General features: G+C 40.3%; 1 protein-coding gene across 8 annotated transcripts in view; it reads left to right on the forward strand.

Annotated features, from left to right (window-relative positions):
* Positions 1-2,912: 2,912 nt before the first annotated feature.
* Positions 2,913-22,837, forward strand: part of LOC131233204 (uncharacterized) — a 28,990-nt gene continuing 9,065 nt past the window's right edge. Inside the window, exons 1-22 of one of the 8 annotated variants that reach the window (XM_058229838.1) lie at positions 2,918-3,290; positions 3,428-3,508; positions 8,697-8,834; positions 8,948-9,058; positions 9,161-9,211; positions 9,312-9,412; positions 9,965-10,055; positions 10,448-10,585; positions 10,669-10,935; positions 11,092-11,170; positions 11,265-11,356; positions 11,456-11,539; positions 12,143-12,217; positions 12,284-12,331; positions 13,968-14,063; positions 14,202-14,431; positions 14,533-18,059; positions 18,330-18,409; positions 18,674-18,757; positions 19,408-19,479; positions 19,574-19,691; positions 19,827-19,884. In XM_058229838.1, the coding sequence (XP_058085821.1) occupies positions 3,126-3,290; positions 3,428-3,508; positions 8,697-8,834; positions 8,948-9,058; positions 9,161-9,211; positions 9,312-9,412; positions 9,965-10,055; positions 10,448-10,585; positions 10,669-10,935; positions 11,092-11,170; positions 11,265-11,356; positions 11,456-11,539; positions 12,143-12,217; positions 12,284-12,331; positions 13,968-14,063; positions 14,202-14,431; positions 14,533-18,059; positions 18,330-18,409; positions 18,674-18,757; positions 19,408-19,479; positions 19,574-19,691; positions 19,827-19,884 (5,786 nt within the window). In that variant the 5' untranslated portion in view covers positions 2,918-3,125. Of the gene's footprint in view, positions 3,291-3,427; positions 3,509-8,696; positions 8,835-8,947; positions 9,059-9,152; positions 9,212-9,311; positions 9,413-9,964; positions 10,056-10,447; positions 10,586-10,668; positions 10,936-11,091; positions 11,171-11,254; positions 11,357-11,455; positions 11,540-12,142; positions 12,332-13,967; positions 14,064-14,201; positions 14,432-14,532; positions 18,060-18,329; positions 18,410-18,673; positions 18,758-19,407; positions 19,480-19,573; positions 19,692-19,826; positions 19,885-22,837 lie in introns of those variants that run through there. The other 7 variants (XM_058229839.1, XM_058229835.1, XM_058229836.1 and 4 more) reach the window with 7 other exon arrangements.

Consider the following 22,837-nt stretch of genomic DNA (forward strand, 5'->3'; position numbering starts at 1 on the left):
CACATACATCAAAGTGGGCCCTGCAGTTAGGGATCCACCAACCTCACCCCATGGTTTGGGTGTAGTGCAGGTCGGTCGGATCGAGGGTACCCAAGCCCAAACTGGAACGAGGATGACCCAACCTAACATGATTTCAAACATAAGGTGCCCAACTTGAACTCAATCTGAAGTTCTTTATACTATACGGAAAACATAATGCCATTATTCCCAGCTCAACTTAATCCAACCTGAATTTAAATCCAATTGCCATTTTCCAACCTAACCCAGCACAGGGACCTTGACAACCTAACCCGACCCACCCCAAACTTGGGTTGGGTTGGGTTTGGGTTGTCCTGAACCCAAGTTCCAGCCGTAGTTGGGTGATCCGGCTCCGTGGAGCACCACAACCAACAGAAAATGCCTTGGGAGACACCCAGTTTGGAAGATCCCATCTACCAGTACTGTGAACTTTTACGATCCTTGGATGTTTATCTGCCACAACTCGAAAGGCTAAGATTGTCCTATCAAGGATATTTCTTCCGCATGCTCCACCAAATAATCTGGAGAGCATTTCAAAATGGACTTTTTAAAAATAAAAAATTTTAAAATGCCTCTAGATTCGGATTGTGTTAATTGGTTGGGTCCCATAGGGATCCAACCCAGTGCTACCCCAACTTCTTGGGCTTCCGGGACTAACTCAACTGGGCTAGGCTCAGCCGTTAATATTGGTGCTGGGCCTGGTTCTTGAGAACTAACTAGCTGATGGGCCAAGTGTGGCTTGGGGACGTTCGAGGTTAGACATGTAGGGGAAGAAAAAGAAAAGAAAATCAGAAGTCCAAACATCAGGCCATGTTGAACAGGCCAAGATCCCCCAACTGATCACTGGCCCATTTATCGTAGGGCCCAACTTCAGGATGTCCTGTACTTGAGGTTTATGTACGAAAATTGATCTTGATAACTTAGTTACAAGAGATAAACATTACAATTTGATCATTTTCCATCTCTTTTATATGGCCCAGTGATCAACGTCTGGAAATCTCTTGTTGTTCTGTGCTAACAAGTGTAGGTCCTGTCTTGGTTCCCTAGTCCTACTCTGGCAAGAACGAATTGGATCACGGTCATGTGTGAAACCAAGCTTCCCAGCCCACGCCATGTCCCACAAGCTTTGTGCTGGGTTTGAGCTTCTGATATTAAAGAACACTTCGCTAGCGATCTAGCTAGGCTTGGACCTGGACCATATCTCGCGGCCAGGCTGGGCCTGGAACTGGGTATGTAGCTCATGGGTGAGACTTGAACAACTCTCTGCCAGGACCAGACCTGCTTCTTTACACCCCTACTCTTTAGGAGCTTAGCTGTGCTTTCACTTTTTCTTTGTGAAGCCGTAAGCAGTTCCACTGTTTACAATCGCTGCGTGATCAGAACCGTTCATACCAGGGCCTTGCCGTGGATTGGTCATATCCTCTAGATCACGCTGATTGGAGACACCCTACCATCAACTAGATACTATTTTAGGAACATAAGGGAGGTCAGATGGCAAGATTGTGTGCAAAGAATAGGTTGTGGATGGCCCACCTGTGGGTCTTTTTTTCTTTTTTTTTTTGAGCTTTGCTGACCTTATTCTTTCAGCTTTTGGCCCTTTTGAAAGTAATAATATTTCTACCAATGTTTCCAAGAAGAAAGAAAAGAAAATCAATGGTCATGGCTAATCCACATAGAGCCTGCCAGATCTGAGCACGTGTATGAATATAAAACATTCAATTGTCATGGTTCATACACATGTTGCCTGTAATGAAGAGAGAACAGCGACAAATGCCATAGCTTGGTCTATCGTAAAAACACTCCAAACAAGCTGGCCATATTCAAATTATCACTTTTATCAGGACCATTGCTAGCTCTATTTGGCCCAAAGCAGGGTTGCAAATGTGACAATGCTTAAGGCCCGTTTTCATTCACCCCAGAAAAGTTTTTTCTTTTCCTTTTCATTTTTTTACACACCCTCACACTCTTAATCTCACAAACTCACACCACAAGGGATGCTCGAAACCTAACAGTCACACCCCATGTTCTTGCACTGGCACCACGAGAGATGCTTGCCGTGATATTGTGTTGAAACTCCGAAGAGTCACCCCTATTTCTTATGGTATAGCCCACTTGATAATTGGATCTGCTTTATTTTTAGAATAATGCCATAAAATGATTTTTAAAAATTGATGGCCGGTGGATGCATAATTCATACATCGAGGTGGGCCCATGGCAACCCCACGTTAAGTGCCGCACCCTCTTGGATGAGGCCGGGGTCTCACCTAATCCGAGCTCTGACTTTTGGCTGCGGGGATTGGGTACGACCCCCACCAGGACCGAACGATCATGTCAGGGGATTTGTGGGGCCCACTGTGATATATGTGTTTTATCTACACGGTTTATTCATTTTGACAAATAATTTTAAGTGATGATCCAAAAAATACTCAGATATAATGCTCAAGTGGCCCACATTATAGAAAATAATGAGGATTGAATGCCAACCACTGAAAGCCTCTTGCAGGCCAGAAGTTTTGGATGCTGATATTTATGTTTTACCTTCATCCAGATCTACGGGACTTGAACAGGTTGGATGGCAAATAAACATTAGGGTGGGCCCTAGGAAGGTTTCAACGGTGAGGGTCATTGTCACCACTACTTCCTGCGGTGAGGTCCACTCGAGCCTTAGATACCTCCTTTTTTTGGCTAATGCCCCGAAATGATCTTTCAAAAGGAATGGACAGCTGGGATAAATCACATATGTCACGGTGGGCACCACAAAAGCCCAGAACCGTCCTTCTCTAGCTAGGTCCTGGTGGGGGTAGTACCCAATTCCCTCCCCCATTTTTGGGCTAACGTTCTAACATGAGCTTACTCAAGCGATGGACGGATTGGATGTCACATTCACGGTGTGCCCCGCAGCATTTGGTTTCACGGGCTCCCTGGGAACTGGTGTCCCTCCGAGTTCAGGCTCGTTTGGATGGAAAGAAAATTAAAACAAACAGCAGACTCTGAAATCCCAAACCTCTCATCTGTCGTTCTCCTGCCGAGTCCCGTCTCTCTCTGAGTCCCGTCTTCTTTAATTCGGAGAATCCTTCCATTAGAGAGAGAGAGAGAGAGAGAGAGAGATGGAGATGGAATTGGAGCCGAGGGTGAAGCCACTGCCCTACAAAATCAAGGCCATGTCCCGGGAATCCCCCTCTCAGAAGGCTCAGCACGTCCTCGATCCCGACCTTCGCTCCCACTGGTCCACCGCTACCAACACCAAGGAATGGATCTTGCTTGAGCTCGACGTAATCCTCTCTCTCTCTCTCTCTCTCTCTCTCTCTCTCTCTCTCTCTCTCTCTCTCTCTCTCTCTCTCTCTCTCCATGTCTTCGAACTTGAGTTTAATTTCTGTCGCTTTGATGGTGTATGTTATTTTTCCTGCAGGAACCTTGCTTACTATCGCACATACGGATTTATAACAAGTCCGTACTTGAATGGGAAATTGCAGTCGGCTTGCGTTACAAGGTCAGTTAGTTGAATATTTTAGAATGTCTGTAATCAAGCATGAAATTAGTTTACGTGTTTTTCATGTAAGTGAAGTATTTTGTTATCTAACTTACAAGCATCTCAAAGGGTTTTGAAACGTGCTCCAAATGCCTTTTTCTTTTTAGAAAGGCGTCTGTGTTTCAGACATCTTGAGGTCAAACTTATACAATAAATTTATTTTCTTTCACATTTTATTTTTTTTAATGTAATAAGAGAATTTTCTGAAATTGAATTAGTTGCGGGCAGTCTCACCCAAAACCATCAGAGTATTATAAATTTTCAATTGCGGACATAGGCATAGGATCTTGGGATGTCATGTAATAATTTATGGTTCTATAGATGCATGTATCTTGGATCACTATTTTTGTCTCTTGATTCATAATGTAATGCAAATAAAAATTGTCTTCACCTGGGGTGCTGCGAATTTCCTTTGTTGGATGTTATGAGTATATGGGGTTCAACTTGGAGTTATTTCCATGTAACTGGATTCCTAATATCAGTCCGCAACTTGTCAGGATCATGGCTTCAAAACACGGTCGGGTCATCCTTTTGTTTTTTTTTTTTGTTTTTTTTATAAGAAATACCATTTTATTTTCTTTTATTTACATTATTTAAACATGCACTTTATAATACATGCAATGTGCTTCTGAGGTTTGTGCAATATATTGCAAGTATGTAAGACTACCGGTCTATTTTGTAGTAGGACAGTAAATATACCGTGGTAGGAGCATTTTCTGCAAAGGTTTAATTGTTATACTTTTTTTTTACTTCACTTTATGTCTTTAAGCGTTTAAAAAGGAGAAAATTCCATGAGGAAATATTCACAGGTAATTGTTACTTTCAACACCAAAGTTTTATTGCTAAAAGATAAAAGAAACGAAAGAAAACTTGCCTTGAGTACACCCTTGCAACAGATGTTGATGCCATAATGTGTTTTGCATCCTGCTTAAACTGTAAACATTAGTATTATAAACATCCTATAAAATTGTAATTGTTACAAGAATTGTGTTTATCATTGTCGTCATCGTTGTCATCATCATCATCATCATTCACTTAACCTAACTATTTTGGGCTGCTTAGCAAATCATATTTTACCAATCATCCATAGCTATGGCTCTATCCTCGGTAAGTGCGGAAGCCTTCATATCCATTCTCAACACCTTGATCCAAGTCATTTAGGGGTCGTTTGGATGCCTGTAAAGTCATTAAGTTTTAATCTGATTACAAGTAATATGATTACAGGTGTGACGTGTTTACACACGGTTCTGTTTGGCTTTAAGCTGTAATTTGATTATATGGAAACATTTGTCTGTGCTTGGATAACTTAAAATATGTTTACAGCCAGTATTTAGGTATTCACTCACAACAAAGCTTGGTGTGGTAAATCTTTTAAAAATAATTAAAGGACATGTAAAGTTTTTATGTAAGATAGATTATTAGGATAAGCCCAAATCAATAAATCATGTGGCCGATTTTTACGGTAAACAAATCATTTGGTGGGCCACAGAAGGGGGCCCACTAATTCAAACACGACACTAAGGTTTGACAACATCCTAACGTATGAGAAGTTTCAACCCTAGCAACAGCTATAGAGAGAGGGAGAGGTTTATCTCCTTTTCCTTCTTCTTCATTTTCTTCTTTCTTTTTGGGTCCTTGTAACCGTTAGAAGATGATACGCAACTCTCCCTGCTTTGAAAATTTTTGAAAATTATAGTTGTTGCCTAAAATCCCTTTACTTGTAATTTGAAACATGACTTTTACTCATATTTCAAATTACAATAAAAAGCTGTAATCGGATTATAGCCTGCAATATGATTACAGCCAGATATACCATCCAAACGGCCCTTGTAATCTGATTACCTCTAAACAGATTCCTACTTAAGCACTTAGGGGTCGTTTGGATGCCTATAATTTTTTTAGTTGTAAACACATCACACCTGTATTACATGCTATTCCATTTGGCTTTTAAATGATAATCTGTTTACAGGTAAACATATTGTGTGTTTGAATAGCCTGTAGAGTGTTTACAATGAATAAGGCATGTATTAATGCTAGAGAGCTTGGGCGGTGAACCTTCCAAAATATGCAAATCACATAAGAAAGACTTGATTTTTTCTTAGGGCCTTAAGAGAGCATTAAAGCATGCACACACTAAATGGATTGGATGTCTTCCACCCATCACAGTGGGCCCCAAATGCAATCTAGAAGTTTTTTTAATGGTGGAGTCCCATCCTTCCCTCGTGTGGTCCATTTGATAATGGACAAGCTGTTTTCTTACGGCCACAGGAGGGCATCAAGGGAAGTACATGATGGATAGATTGGATGTACTACACACATTACGGTGGGCCACATATCATGTGTATATTAACCATTGTGTTCTAACATGTATAATGCCTTTTTAGTTGTAAAGACTTGTAATCTGAAACATGGCTTTTTACCAGGTTTCAGATTACAACTAAAAGTTGTAATATGTTTACAACCTGTAAAGCCTTTACAGGCAAACACATGCATCCAAAGAGCCCCTATAATCAGATTACCTGTAATCTCTTTACAACTTAAGGACTTTACAGGCATCCAAACAACCCCTTAGGTTTTCCTCTCATTGTTCTTTCATACCCATGAACACTTCCCATCAAGGTTATTTCTCATTTTGTAGCAGATATTGTCTCAATTGCCTCTCTATCATGTTATCCCCGACTAGCATTGGTCTCAAGGTTTTGAGTATTGGTATTGGTCACTTTGGCCGACACAGTACCAGCCATATCTGCTGATTTTTTATTTTTTTGGTGAGTGTGATTCCAATTATTTTACTGAAATTCCAAAGAAATAGGATTTTTTTTTTTTGAAAAAGGGGGGGTCTAGAATATGTGTTTTCGTGTTTTGGACATGTATTTGATGGTGTAACGGACAGTTATTTGGTAAGAATGCTGTCTGTCGGGCAGTGTCAGATCGACTTGCTGACAATCAATCAAATTGGCACTAATTGAACACAAATCAAGCATGATTCGGTGGATTAGGGGCCATTACATATAAATACAACAAAAAGATGGAAAAAAATGATCATTAACCCATTCTTCCGGTATTTCCTAAAATGATCTAATATGCTTCAACATTCATCAAATCCTACTCAAATCTTGTGTTTTGATTCTCAAAAGCCTAGATCTTGTTTAAAATTAGTTCTTAGCTTCCTTAATGGATGAAATGAAGAATGAAGTGGAAAACTGAGTGAAAAATTGAAAATGAAAATTCTCAAAATGGGGGTGTAACTGTCCTGTTGGCCTGTAACAGTGCCGATACATAGAGGCTGACACAGCCCATTTTCTTCATGATGGACCGGTTATGAAGAAAATTGGATCACATAATGAGGGTAACAGATGTGGTTATGTAATGGATGATATGGCCATAACATAACCGTTTTTCAAAACCATGGTACTCTGGTTTTGATAATTGATACTTGGATCATACAAAAATTGGAGTACCGGAGTGGATACTTGAATAAGGGCAAGGACAAGGGCTCCCCTTTCCAAAGGCTTGGTACGAGAATTGGTGGATTTTGAACCCATGAGTTATCAATTATTTGAACTTTGTAGTGAATTGTGCCAAGCCAAATGCCTCGTCAGCTAATTATGCATGTGATTGAATGGTTAACAATCATGTATATGTGGGCGTCCTCTTATTTTGTGCAGCTAACTGCTTGAGCATGACCTTCTAGGTGTGTGGGCGCTTTATGCTCATTTGCCCCTCCACGACCCTACTTTGTTTGCTTTCTATTTGGGCTGTGTATGTAATAGTTCAATTGGAGTTCAATGCTAGGTTGCCCCATGTTGGCATATGGGTTGTGTTAATGTGTGCCTTTGGATGGCTATTCCAAGAGTCCGAATAAAAGAGAAAGGTTGATGTTTGATGGGCAACCAATTGTAATTTATTGCCAATCTGCCATTTAAAAGCCAACCAAATTATTGGTAGAAAAGCTAAGATGATGATAGCGATAACATGGCACTCCAAAGGCACATCTTTACTTCATCCACTCAGTTGAATTAGATTAGAAACATCCTCATTGATCTCCATATCACTTTAAGTTTATGAATTACGGAAATCTCCTGGTCATCGATCTTTACTGAAGGCTCATCCTTATAACTAATCCTAGTGGAAGTGCATTCAAAATGCTGTCCTGTTCTGGTAAATTTTAAACCTATAGCTCTAGAGCTTTCCTCCAAACTTCCATTTTGACACAGTCTCCTGTAGTCCCATTGACTAGCACCACAAACAACATTCACCAAAGAAACACTTCCATAATACTAGTGGTTTATTCATCTATAATAAGTGCAATAAGGTATGGGTTTAATGCTTACCCCTAATTTAAACCCACTGCTATAGGGAACTCCACCTCACTACATGCCATTCTCATTCTCATGACAACACCCTCATACATGTCTATAGTAAATGTCAATATATCTCTCAAGGGGCCCTTCCTCAACACCACCACATAGCCTCCCGATCTATTCTTTCATGTCCTTTCCCCAAATCTACAACCATGTGTAGATTTTTCCTTCTCTCCCTACTTTTTCCATCATTTTCCAAAGAAAATAACCTTGCCTGTGGGATTTTCTAGCATAAAGTTAAAGTTGATTCTCAATATCCTTGTTTCTTGATTAGTCTTTTGCTCCACCATCCTCTCCAAAGCTTTGTTGCATGACTATGTGTTTGATCCCCCGATGCTTCTCCTCCACTCACCTTGCAGCAGAAAGATACAGATGACAGGCAGCAGGAAATGCATGTAATTTGTTTCTATTTCATTTTCATAGTCCTTGGTCAAGATATTAGAATGGTTTCCAGAAGCCACAAATGTCTAATCTGTCAGAAAATGATGATATTCTTATAAAAATGTGAACATTAGTTCAATTTAGACATTATCTCTCTGTTTATTGTCCCAGTAAATTACCAAATTTCCATCAATAATTCATGACGCATGTTTTTGAACTACTGGCTTTCCAGTATCTCCTAGCTCGCTGCATTGACATTGAGTGATATATTCTTTCGTTGTTTGGCATCTAATGCAAATTTTTTATGAATTTGAAATCTCCTGCAAATAGTTCATGTCTTTGATGGCTTGTTTGTTCTAGAAATATATACTGCCATGTGTCCTAGTGATTGGATTCTTTTTCAGCCTGAGGCATTTGTAAAGGTTCGTCCACGATGTGAAGCTCCTCGGCGTGATATGATGTATCCTGTGAACTACACGCCGTGCCGTTATGTACGAATATCTTGTTTGCGGGGGAATCCAATAGCTATATTTTTCATTCAGGTGATTTGCTGGAACATATCCTGATTTCCTTTCTTCATTCCTTATTTCAAAGTCGTAGGTTTTCTTTGAAATTCAACACTCTAAACTTGTTTACTATTTACTTTTCCTGACAGCTTATTGGAGTTTCTGTAACTGGACTGGAACCTGAATTTCAACCTGTTGTTAATTATTTGCTGCCACACATCATCTCACACAAACAGGATGCTCATGATATGCATCTTCAGGTGAACAATATTTTCATCGTTTAAATGTCCTTTTTGTCTCAGTCTTTTTTTTTTTTTTTTTAATCATGATATTGCTGTGACTTCTAATGATCATGTTCATAGTTGCTTCAAGACATGACAAACCGGTTGCTGCCATTTCTTCCCCAACTTGAGGTACACTTATTTTTCTCTGAAACTTGTGCAAAAGTATGTCATGGCAAAGTTTGTGCCTTGGCTTTCTTAGATCTTTTAGAGGTTGTTGTGAACAACGCAGGCAGATCTTACGAGTTTTTCAGAGTCAGCAGAGTCCAGTACCCTTTTTTTAGCGATGCTTGCTGGCCCATTTTATCCAATTCTTCGCATCGTGAATGAAAGGTTTGTTTCATCCCATTATTCAACTTGCACTGCAAGGTCTTCATTAGAGCTGTTCATGTTGGGTCATGTCTATGCCAATGTATTCAATAACAGTAATGGTGGCCATCATAACCACCATTGTTGCCGTTACGTAATAGACTGTAACCACTATTGCGGCCATTGATTTTTAATTGCCAATGGACCATTATGGGGCTGTAACTGCTGTTACAGGGCCCTTTTTTTCTGTAACAGCCGTTACAGCCCTGTAATGCATAATGGTACCCACTGTTACCGTTATGTAATGGCCGTTACGGCAATTATGTAACCATTTTTTGATACCTTGGTCTATGCTTGTTGTGATATTTGACATGCTACTATCTGCCTCTCTTGGCATACCGCTAAGTTATCCCTTGCCTTGAAAATAATGTTTGGTATTTACCCTCTCTCACTCCATATTTCAAAATTATCATTATCTGTTTGCCATAACAAGCCTACTGTGCTTATATCATTTTGTCACCTTCGGTAAGTTTTTTCTTTCTGACATAACAATTATCTTTTGTATTGAAATTGCAGGGAAACTGCTAGGGCTTCTGGCAGCTTTCCTGATTCAGATGCTTTGAGGAATAGTCAGACTTCAACTTTAACAGTTTCATCGAATTTTGAGGTAACTTCCTTTTCTCTTTCTCACGTAGTATCGTCTGAATCGTCAGTTATGTCTTGATATTGGATCTACTTGCACGCGCGCGCGCGCACACACATACCCATTCATACATGAAAATTTTAAGGGAAAGTTCCTTTAAAAATGCATGTTATCCTAGGAGCATGTTTTTATAGTTAGAGGAAACAATGAACAATTGTTAGGATCATGATAGAGTTCTTATATTCACCAAATCAAAGGCATCATCTACACATGTTGTTTGAGATACATTAGCTTTGTGAAAATATTTTCTTGTTTTAATATCTTATGTTCTTCCTTGTTACTTGTACCTTTTTTCAATTTAAGGAGATGGTGCAAGCGAAGTGACATCCACTTAACACAGTGTCATTTGTGTTCAGGCCCAGCCCAGGAGATCAAGGAGTCCATCACCTTTTGTCCAACTTGCTGCTAGCTCCATAGCTTTTCGTGCAGATGCCGTGTTCATGCTGCTGAGAAAGGCATATAAAGACCCTCAACTTGGAAATGTTTGCCGAATAGTATGTGTCAGAAGTTCATTTTATTTCTATGGTGCAGATGCATTTTCTTCTTTGGATTGTGATGTTTATAGGCTGTGCTTCAGGCTTCTAGAGCTTTGCAGAAACTTACAGAGCCCGGTACCTCAGTGGAAGCGTCAATCCCTTCCAGCGACTCAGCATCTTCTGCAGTTCCTGATGAAGCAGCCAAAGCTGAAGCTTCTGGTCATGTGCATTTGGCTGATTACTCAAGCTTGTTTGGAGAAGAATTCAGGATACCTGATGATAACTGGGATGCCTATTATCTGAATGTCTTGGATCTCAGTGCAGTAGAAGAAGGGATTCTGCATGTTCTCTATGCTTGTGCATCACAGGTGGGTTATGGTAGCATGATGCGTACGTCTCTTGACTGTAATAAGAAATAACACCTTTGCGTTCTTGTGGTATAAATGTTCTTGGCAGCAAGAGATTGTTTGTTCTTATATTAAATTATTAATCTTTTTCCTCTTTTTGCCTTGTTAAATACACAGCCTCTTCTGTGCTGTAAATTGGCTGAAAGTAATTCTGACTTTTGGTCTGCACTTCCTCTTGTACAAGCACTGCTACCAGGTGATAGGTTCTTCAGTAACTGTATCCTTTCTGAAACTTGGCTGCTTTTTAGATCAATCTGTTGAATGTGTAAATTTGTGGCACCTTGTTGTAGCACTCCGTCCTCCTGTTACCAGTCCTTCAGATCAATTTGACGATAGTTTCTGGCAATGGAAACAGCCCTTTGTGCAGCATGCTCTTTCTCAGGTTGTCACTAGTAATAGATGTTTTTATAATTAAAAATCATTACTATTCCTCAGTAACTGGCATCTGCGTATTTTACTTACAATCTAATTGCAATTGCAGATTGTAGCTACGTCATCCTCATCAGTGTACCGTCCTCTTCTTCACACTTGTGCTGGCTATTTATCATCATTTCAACCATCACATGTACGCTACTTCCTCCTCCTCTGAAGATTGCAAAAGTCATTCATGCTTTAATCTATCCTATGTACTTTGGGAATGTTATTTTGTAGTTATGATTATATTAATCTGAATTTTTTTTTATTTTTTTTAAAGGACCTATTTAACATCATTATAGGACAGAATGTGGGGCAGTGTTGGATGAGCATAGCTCTAATGAGGATGTTTACATGAATGAGTGGCAAAACAAGGATAGAATCATAGAATTAGAAATTAATGCATTTGAGGGAACTTGGAGTAGCACCAATAGGTAAATAAGATGAGGAAAAGTAGACTAGATGGTTTGGCCATGTGCAACAGAGACCAAGAACTGCACCTGTCAGAAGGAGAGAGTTGGTTCAAACTGAACTATTGAAGGCTCCAAAAGGGCCAGGGGTACTCTGAAATGATGTGGGTGGAGGTAGTAAGAAAAGAATTGATGATCTATGGGTTAGCTTAGGATATGTCCTTGATAGTTGGGATAGGACTTAGATGATGAATGAGTCCTTAAAATGTAATGTCGTTTTCATCAATCATGAGAAATAAGTGTATCCTACTTGAGAAAGGCATTCACTTCAACTTCACCATCAGGCAAAGGCGGCATGCATTCTAATTGACCTCTGTTCCGGGCCTCTTGCACCTTGGATATCAACAGTGATTGCAAAGGTTCGTTCTCATTTTTTGTCTATAAATACTTTGCTTCTTCAGTTTTTTTTACTGACTTTGGTACAGGTAGACCTTGCGATTGAGCTTCTGGAGGACCTCTTGGGCACAATCCAGGTACTTATTCTTGTACCTTATTGGTACCCCAGCAATTTTAGTTGTTCCATTCTCCTGTTGGGTCACAAGGAGTTCATCTATGTATCATTCTGTTAGAAATGTGTACATTGTAAATGAAAAGGTGCTGTTCCTACTCTTTCTTATGCTTAAAATCCTCCCATTGCTCCACCTTATAATTCTAAGATGACTTTGTTGGTGCCATGATTAGCTCCTTCAATATTGCGTGTTTGAAATTTGAATTTTTTATTTTATTTGAGAGGTAACAAAGAATTTTATAAACGAAGTGCCAAAAGGCAACAAAGAGTAAGAGACAACACAAAAAGAAAACAGACAAACTACTTTGCCAAATTACAAAGGTAAAAGGAAGATTTCTCCCCACCCTTACACAAACCCCAATTTGAATCAAAGCCCCCTACTCCCCTTTTCACCCACTAATGTGAGGGCATTTTCACACCGGGCTTGAGTGGGGTGACATGTGGGATGCAGGGGCACACTCGGGGTGGGTGGCCTACAGAACCCATGGATTTAGGGCCCATGTGAGACGGAACCCATGGATTTGGGGCTCACGTGGGGGTGGGACTCATGGATTTGGGGCTCATGATGAGGGTTCGGCCGAGGACCTAACTCGTGGATTTGGGGCATGGGCTATGAGATAAAGGGATTAATTCACCATGCTCTACCAATTCGAGCTTTTAGAGCAAGTGGTTAATTGTACTGCATCAAATTGGTATCAGAGCGAGAGGTCTCGTGTTCGAGACTCCTCACCGGGGATGATTAATGCGGAGGCATTTTCACACTGGGCTCAAGTGAGGTAGCTTGTGGGATGTAGGGGCACACTTGAGGTGGGTGGCCCGCAGAACCCATGGATTTGGGGCCCGTGTGAGGCGGGTGATTCATGTGAGGCGGAACCCATGGATTTGGGGCACATGAGGAGGGTTCGGCCAATGACCTAACCCATGGATTTGGGGCCTAGGCTATAAGATAAAGGAGTTAATTCGCCAGGATCTATCAGTTCGAGCTTTTAGAGCAAGTTGTTAATTGTCCCGCATCACCCACTCATAATTATGGGTAACGTTACAAAAGCATCTCCCATTTCTCTATTCAGAAATCGCCAAACACTTGCCATCAAGCATAACCTCCACGAGGCCACCTTCTCCTTCCCAACCTCTGCACTCTGCCAAACCATCAAGAAATCGCCCACAAAACGCAGCATGACCCAAGAAATATTAAAGAGGGAGAAAAGACCATTCCACAGTAGGAATTTATCTTCTTCTTTAGTTTTTTCTTTTTTAAATCTATATTTGGTTAAACATGTAGGAATTTGGGAGTAAATGGTAAGAACAAAAAATGCACATGCAAATTGAAGACTTGTTCACTTGAATTTCTCACTAACATAAAATCAAGCCCACTTAACTTTCCAAGCTGAGCAGGGCTGATGTTGCTGCTCCTTTTCTTTCCCCCTTTTTTTTGGTGTGCATGCGTCCACGTGTGCAGGGGATGGGATTATGCTAGAAAGGCATTGTTGTCATCATTGATTCCTCATATTCTATTTGATTTTTCTCATGTTATTAAGTCCTCTTCTATTATTTCTTGTACATATGCGCAAGTTCCTTTGTTATTTTGATGGTTATTTCAGGGCAGTTATCATTCTTTTTCTCGGGCTCGCGCTGCACTGAAATACCTCATACTGGCTTTGTCTGGGCATATGGATGATATGCTAGCAAAATATAAGGTATCATTCTCTACCATGTTTCTTTTCTACTATTTTCAATCGCCATGTGATTGGTTCTTAGTCTCTCAAGGTCAGCTTACCACATGAACTTGGCTATCAGAACAGAAATTGCTAACCTCTTTTTTTCTTAATCTCCAGGAAGTTAAGCACAAACTGCTCTTTCTTGTGGAAATGCTCGAACCTTTTCTTGACCCTGCTATAACTGCTGTGAAGAATACAATTGCTTTTGGAGATGTTTCTGCTATTTTTCTGGAGAAGCAGGAACACAATTGTGCTGTTGCACTCAATGTCATTCGTACAGCAGTGCAAAGGCCTGCTGTGCTTCCATCCTTGGAAGTTGAATGGAGGCGAGGATCAGTTGCTCCAAGGTAATAGCAACACTAAGGGACATCATCTGACTCATCTCTGTTATTTATTTGCTGGATTGGAATTGGAGTAACTCTGTTTTCTTTCTCCATTGGGAATGCAGTGTACTTCTCTCTATTTTGGGACCACACATGCCGTTGCCTCCTGAAATTGACCTTTGCAAATGCTCGGTTTCTAAAGGGATTGAGCAAGAATCTTCTACTAATTCAGTCCCTCGATATGGGGTCTCTTGCAAAAGCAATAGTCTAGATGAATTTGATGGGAAGACTGATGTATCAGACATGGCTGCGAGGATGGATGCATTGGAAGATGCCAGTCTTCTATTTTCCCCACCAGAACTGAAAAGTACAATGCTGAGGTACCCAAGTAACCTCTTTGAAGGAAATTGTCCCGACAAAATAAATTCAGAATCCAGTCATGCAGAGGTTACCACGGAAGCGAAACAACCGACTCAGAAGACTACGAATAAACAGTTACAGAATGGCTTAATCCTGGATAGTGGTTTTGCAGTTGAGTATTTTAATTTGCAGGCAGACTATTTGCAACTTGTGAACCATCAAGATTGTGAGCTCAGGGCTTCTGAATTTCAACGGTTGGCATCGGAGTTGCACTCCCAGCATGAGATTACGCCAGAGGGTCATGATGCTGCAATCGATGCTTTGCTTTTAGCTGCAGAGTGCTATGTGAATCCCTTTTTTATGATGGCTTTCAGATCAACACCAAAGCTTTTCAATAGGATGAACATCAGCGAGACCAAAATTGCTCAAAACTATGATATGGCTGAGCTGAAAAGGGTCTCTGAAAAACATCACAATGACTTGGAAACAATCGCTCTTCTCGAAAGCAAAAGAGACAAAACTGTTCTCCAGATACTCCTCCAAGCTGCCAAATTAGATAGTGAATATAAGAAGAGTGCATCTAAAAGAGAACAATGTCCATATGATACTGGAGAAAATGGACAAGGCATTGAAATATCTCCATTAGATGTGCAGTCTGCAGATGCAGTCACCTTGGTTCGACAGAATCAAGCTTTGCTGTGCCAGTTCCTGATTCAGCGCTTGCAGAAAGAACAGCAGTCAATGCACGAAATTCTCATGCAAAGCCTATTATTTTTGTTGCACTCTGCTACTGAGTTATTCTGCCCTCCTGAGAATGTCATTGACATTATTTTAGGATCTGCAGGGCATCTTAATGGATTGCTTACATCTTTCTATTATCAGCTTAAAGAGGGTAACCTGCAGTTGGATCCAGAGAGAGTGCATGGAGTACAACGACGCTGGGTGCTTCTTCAAAGACTAGTCATTGCATCTAGTGGTGGTGGTGATGGAACTGACTCTATGATCAACTCTAAAAGTGGATTTCAGTACAGAAGCTTGATTTCTCCATCATCCTGGATGCAGAGAATACCTAAATTCTCATCCTCCTCGTTTCCACTTGTTCGGTTCTTGGGGTGGATGGCCATATCCCGTTATGCAAAGCAATATCTGAATGAGCAGTTATTTCTTGCATCAGATCTGTCGCAGCTGACTTCCTTATTATCTATTTTCGCAGATGAGCTGGCACTTACAGATAATATAATTGAGAAAAAAGATGATCCTTCCAAGTTGGAGCACCCAGGAACCAAACAAGATCCTGAGATTAGTAATGGATTTGGGCTTCCTGAGCAAGCTCATGGTGAAATATCTTTCCGTGTCATTTATCCTGACCTGCATAGGTTCTTTCCGAATATGAGAAGACAGTTTGGTGCCTTTGGGGAGATTATTTTGGAGGCTGTTGGCTTGCAGTTGAAATCTCTTTCCTCTAGTGCTGTTCCAGACGCGTTGTGTTGGTTTTCTGATTTGTGCTTGTGGCCATTTCATGAAATTGAGAAGGACCAGCCAGGCACTGGAAATGCTTCTGACCATCTGAAAGGATATTCTGCCAAAAACACGAAAGCAATCATCCTATACACACTCGAAGCTATTGTAGCTGAACACATGGAAGCAATGATTCCTGAAATACCTAGGGTGGTGCAAATACTGGTGTCTTTATGTAGAAGTTCCTATTGTGATGTGGCTTTCCTTGATTCCATATTGTGTTTATTGAAGCCACTCATCTCATATGCTATAGGGAAGGTATCCAATGACGAAAAACTATTGGCAGATGAGTCTTCTTGTCTTAATTTTGAGTCTTTATATTTTGATGAACTTCTCAGTAATATCAGGTGCAGAACTGAATCTCAGGACGGTCCTGCTGAAAAACAATATCGGGGGGCACTAATGATTTTCATTTTGGGTGCTCTCTTCCCTGATTTATCCTTTCCACGTAGGAGGGAAATATTACTGTCTTCATTACTGTATGCTGATTTTGCCACGTCTGAGCCAACCTCGTCTTTCTATGACTACCTGTGTGGGTTTCAGAACCTCATGGAAAGTTGCGACCTTCTGTTAGTTCAGTATTTAGAAATGTCTGGCATTCTCATCCCAGGTCAGAAGCTCCACTTAGAAGTAAAAGCTGTCACTGATACTAGCTCAAGCTTCCCGTCATGTATTCTGGATGATGTACACAGTTCTCCACAAACCAAGGTCACTGAAGAGTTTGAAAGGGTGAAAAACGATACCATTCTCTCAAATGCGAAGGCTCATTGTTCATCTGCCAATGAAATAGAAGAATTTTCAAAAGAATTACAGGGCTTAATTTCCAAGCTCAATCCATCAATTGAGCTTTGTTGGAAACTTCATCCTCAACTGGCAAAGAAGCTAACTGTTACATCAGCAAAATGTTACATGTACTCAAGATGCTTGTCATCCATCGATCAGTTGGTTGATAGTAACAGAAATGAGGATAATGGAAATGCAGTTCCATCCAACTCAGGTGACCAACTTTCGACACATTGGAGAAGTGCTCTTGAAGGACTTGTCGGAGTTGTTCTGATTCTTCAGCAAAATCACTGCTGGCAGGTGTCATCTGTTATGGTTGACTATCTACTTGGGTTGCCTCACTGTTTTTGTCTGGACCATGTGGTCTGTACTTTATGTTCTGCAATTAAGCACTTCTGTTGCAATGCTCCAAGAATTTCATGGCGACTTCAAACTGATAAATGGTTATCAGCCTTATTCAGGAGGGGTATCAGTAACCTGCAGGGGGATGAGGATTCATTAGTTGATCTGTTTGGTACAATGCTGGGTCATTCAGAACCAGAGCAGCGGTCTGTTGCGTTACACCAGCTAGGAAGACTTGTTGGCGAGGATATAAAAATAGCAAAAATATCTTATGCAGTGTGGGAAAAGTCAGTTGCGTCCGAAACTGTTTCAGAGTCAATTGTATCCCTTTTGGTTTCAAGGACATGGGATAAGGTTGCAGCATTGGCATCATCTGACCCATCCATTCTTTTGAGGACTCATGCAATGGCGCTGCTATTAGACTACATTCCATTTGCTCAGCGCAGTCACTTGCAGTCGTTTCTAGGAGCAGCAGATAGCATTCTTCGTGGTTTGGGAAATCTTGCATATCCAATGCGTGAAGGCCCATTAACACGACTCTCGTTGGCTCTTCTTGCAGGCGCATGCCTATACTCCCCAACTGAGGATATTACTTTGATACCTCAAAGCGTTTGGAGAAACCTAGAGACCATAGGAATGTCAAAATCTGGTATGTTCAACCTTGTCCTGCAAACAACAGCTTTGTAATCTCTTTTTTTTTTTCTTCTTCTTTTTCTTTTTTTTTTTGAAAGGTACAACTTTGTAATCTTTTGACAAACAGTAGCTTAAAACTGATAGAATAATTTAGTAAGCATGTAGCTGTTACATACTTCTTTTTGCTAGACTAATGAGGGGATTAAATAGAGTTCCTTAGATATTCTGTTGATAGATGCCTCATGGAACTTTTATTTTTTATTATTATTATTTTATTTTTTGGTAGAAGGAAGTGTTGGTGATATGGAGAAGAAGGCCTGCCAAGCTTTATGTAGATTTCACATTGAAGGTGATGACGCGAAAGAGGTGTGTTTCCAACTTCCCATGAAAATGTCATAGACCACTGTTCTTCTCCTTGCACAATATTTCTGCAGTTTTATTACAAGGTCCATATATCACAAGTCTAGCAATAATGAATTTGATGGTTTACTTGTTTTCCCCTCTTCGATAATGAATTATGCATTAACATGCATAATTTATTTGTTCCCTGGTTCTGATGAATTATTATGCATTAACATGCATAATTATTTGTTCAACATTTCAATACGCTCACACCCTTTTGCATGTCAGGTCCTGAAAGAAGCACTCTCATCAGATTCTACGACAGAACACAGTGATCCCAACTTTGGAAGCACCCGTGAATCTATTCTTCAGGTCAGAAAATTTTGAAAGCATTAAAACCTTATTTAATGCATTCTCAGATACAATTTTATTTTATTTTTTTGGCAAAAGGATTATTACTTTAAAAATCAGAATGCATTTGAGTAAGCAACACCATAATTAAATGGCATTATTGAGTTGTGATACTGTGTTCTTGTTAGTTGCTCTTCATTTCTAAGCAACTGAAATTAGGATTCTAGGAGGCATGTGGTCAAACGTAGTGTCTTCACAATAAAAATTCTTGGTTGCTCCGGTCAAATTAGTGCATTAAGCTTCTTGGGCTTAATCCCTAAGTGTTTTCATATGCATTAATCTCTTCCTACATGGGATTCAAACTGTATAATTCTCAAAACTTTTGGCCCATGTCTTGCATGGAATCTTTTTCTTGTTGCATTTGTAATTTCTATCATGTGTATTCAGCTTTATTTTATTTTAAGGTAACACTACCAGGGATTGAACCCTGGATCACTCTCACAAACTACACTCTCTACCCGCTCATCTGATGAGCAGGAGGCATGTGCATCCAGTATTTTTCTCCCACCCATATGCTTTTCGTCATTTACTGATTTAAGAATTGATGATATGCTCCATATTGGCTGTCGTGCAACTTCTTTTATTTAGTTGTTTCAAATTTTGTTATGTAGGTGCTTGCTACTATGACATCTGTCCAGTCATACTTTAACTTCTTCTCAAAGAAAATGGACCAGGAGGCTATGGTAACTTATGTCGTCAGTTGAAGATATTTTTACCCCATGGTTGCTTATGATGTACTGTACTTAGTTCAATATATTTCATTTGAAATTGTTGCAGGAACTAGAAGAGGCTGAAATAGAAATGGATCTTCTTCAGAAAGAACAAGCATTGCAGGAAGTATCTGGAAATTCAAAAGAAGAAGCACATTGGACCCCTGACTCTCCTCTTTTATCTAGTAATACTTGGTGGCCTTATCATGTGTTGATTTTCTTTTGGACTGTTGGAAGCTGGCATTCTGAATCAGGTCACGATGATCTCTTAGTTTTTTCATATACCTTCTAATATCTTGTCATCTATGACATTGATGCAGCAGCTAATCTGAAGGATGATAATCGTCTACAGGAAATTAAGGATAGCATTCGTTCCTTGTAAGTACTGAAAGTATTGAACTGTGACAGACTAGTAACAGGGAAGTTTTCGTAGATGCAACATGCTAGTGTCTTTATGTGTGCACACGCGTGAACTTGTGCATATGCATGTGCAAGTGCTTTTATGGCGTGCATATGTAGCACGGATACTAAATTCATGTTTATATTGGGGCTGTTTGGTTAGCCTCAAAGTTGCATTCAGATAGAACTTTTTGAACATATTTGTCTAGCTACACTTGTTCGAAGTTTCTTGTATGGATAAACTATTTTATTGTGCTGACTGTTGTTTGTCAAACACCCTATCTAGATTAGCATATCTGGTTCTTGTGTACGTTAGGCATATAGACACTTGTGGACATGCAATGCACTTATAGATTTTTACTGGTGCATTTGGCACATGTGGGTTACTTGAACATGCATGGTGGCACATGTCAGTCACTTGAACATGTACGGTGGCACATGTGACACATGTGGCATACATAGACATGAGTATTGGCCCATGCTGCACATGTGGGGCTTTTGAAGGTACAATGTGGCACATGTGAGGTGGCTGGTTGAAGATGGGTGGTCTCCCTCATGACATATTCATTTATGTGTACAAAATATAGCTACTTGTATATTTTATGGAAAACAGGCTAAAACTAACTTTATTTCAGATTTCCGAATACACACTAACGGCTAGTTTCTTAAACAACCTTATCTTTGTTTTTATTGGAACGACTACAACTATCCAAATTATGGTCAGCCTCATTTGCAGTCCGTATAAGATTATTGCTAAAATTATGGCTAGGCTCGACAATGTGCTTCCAAAGGTGACCTCACCGTCCATAAGTGCTTTTATATCAGGGAGGCAAATCTTGCGTAGTGTGCTAGTGGCTCATGAATGTATTGATTCATGTCATCATGATGGAATCAAAGGCATTGTTTGCAAACTCGATTTGGAGAAAGCCTATGATCACGTTGACTAGAAATTTCTCAACTACATGCTTCTCCATTAGATTTTGGGTCTTGATGGAGAAATTGGGTAGAGGCCTATGTTCGATCGGCTAATTTTTCCCATTCTTATTAATGGTTCTTCCTTTGGATTGTTCAGAGCTTTGAGGGGACTTCAGCAAGGAGACCCCCTTTCCCTTTTTTGTTTGTCATTGTCTCGGATGCTTTCAGCAAGATGTTGAGTAAATGACAATTGGTGGGACTTTTAGAGTTTCAAAGTGAAAAATGTCGTTGGGGTTTCTCATCTTCAGTTTGTGGACATCACTCTTATTCTCTTTGAGATTGTCGTGTCTATGATTGATAATTTGCATAAAATTGCAAGATTTTTTTAGGTTGTTTCAGGTTTGAAAGTCAAATACTTCCAAAAGTGAGATCCTCGATTTCCATCTCTCCACGGCTGAGGTGTTTGTCCTAGTTGAAGTTTTTTTGTTGTAGGGTTGGGTCCTTCCCGTCCACTTACCTTGGTCTTCTCCTTTGTATTGGTAAACTGTCGTTACACCTTTGGGATAAGGTTATTAAGCGTATGGAGTGGAAGTTGTCTTTGTGGAAAAGTAGACACCTATCTTTAGGTGGTAGGATTATGCTAATTAAAGCTGCTCTTTCTAGTCTCCCTCTATATTTTACATCTCTTTTCAAATGCTCGAAATTGGTCTTGGGTAGGATAAACAGAGTCAGGAGGGATTTTCTCTAGCAAGGAGCTTTGATCAAGGGTAAATTCCATTTACTCGAGTGAAGGGAAGTTCGCAGGCCCTATTCTAAAGGAGTTGCAGGGATTAGATGCTTGGAGGACGTCAATGATGTCATTATGAGGAAATGGATCTAAAAAGCACTCTGGAGGTCCATTATTGCCAGAAAGTATGGTGTATCGTGTTTTGGTTGGTGGAATAAGCCTTCCTCTCTTTATCAAGCATCCACAATGCACAAGGTGATTGCTCTATTGGCTGGGCAAATGCTCAAGGGTAATGGTTTTTATATCGAGGAAGGTGCGAGAATTTGGTTATGGGACAATATCTGGTTTGGTGAGTTCCCTACCCTTTGAGGTTGGTCTTCCCTAATTTGGCCACTCTTTCTCCCGATCCGGATATTTCCATTGTCCAATGTTTTTTTTTTTTTTGGAGTTGGGGTTGATGAGGCTTGGTTTCCTCCCTGCAAGCGAAATCTCTCTGATGATGAGATGGACGAGTTGTCGCGCCTTCTCGAGTGCCTTCAAGGGGTCTCTCCGTCTCTAGGGTGTCCTGATTCTTTGGTCTAGCTAAGGACAAATCCTGCAGATTCTCGGTGAAATCGCTCTTTTCCCTCATTTCTAGGGAGTCAACTGTTGTTTGTTGCAACCATGCTAGTCCTTTGTGGTCTGATGATGCCCTTCCTAAGGTTGTGGCCTTTGCTTGGCTTGTCGGGAGGAATCGAGTCCTTACAGTTGATAACCTCAAGAAACGGGCAATGGTGCTTCCAAATGTGTGCCTTCTTTGCATGAATGACACAGAATCCGTGGATCATCTCTTCATCCTCTGCCCTTTTGTAAAGGAAGTGTGGGTTCGTATTTTGGAGGTCTTTAAAATTCCTTGGGTTATGTTGGGATCAATTAGGCTCTTTTCCTGTCTTGGCATGAAGGTGCCCTTGGGATTCCTCTAAAGCAGAAGTGGAGGCTGGCCCTGCTCGCGGCCTTTGGTCTATTTGGACTGAAAGGCATAATTTTTGTTTCAAGAATCAGAGTGGGCCCTTTTTGAGGGTTGTTAGTAAGATCTTTTTATATCTAAGGGAGTGGATCCCTTAAGCGGTTAAGGTGGTTTTTGTGTTGTGTGGGTGTTTTTGTATTCTTTGTCTTTCAGCTGTCTTAATAATATTCTTTATTTCCTCTTGAAAAAATAATTAAAAGAAGAAGAAGAAGAAGAAGCCATGAACATGTGCCCTGTCTGGATAAAGCTGTCCGAATGGAACTGGAACTTTTTCAGTAACCATT

This window comes from Magnolia sinica, chromosome 18, assembly GCF_029962835.1.
Source record: "Magnolia sinica isolate HGM2019 chromosome 18, MsV1, whole genome shotgun sequence".
Classification (NCBI taxonomy): domain Eukaryota; kingdom Viridiplantae; phylum Streptophyta; class Magnoliopsida; order Magnoliales; family Magnoliaceae; genus Magnolia; species Magnolia sinica.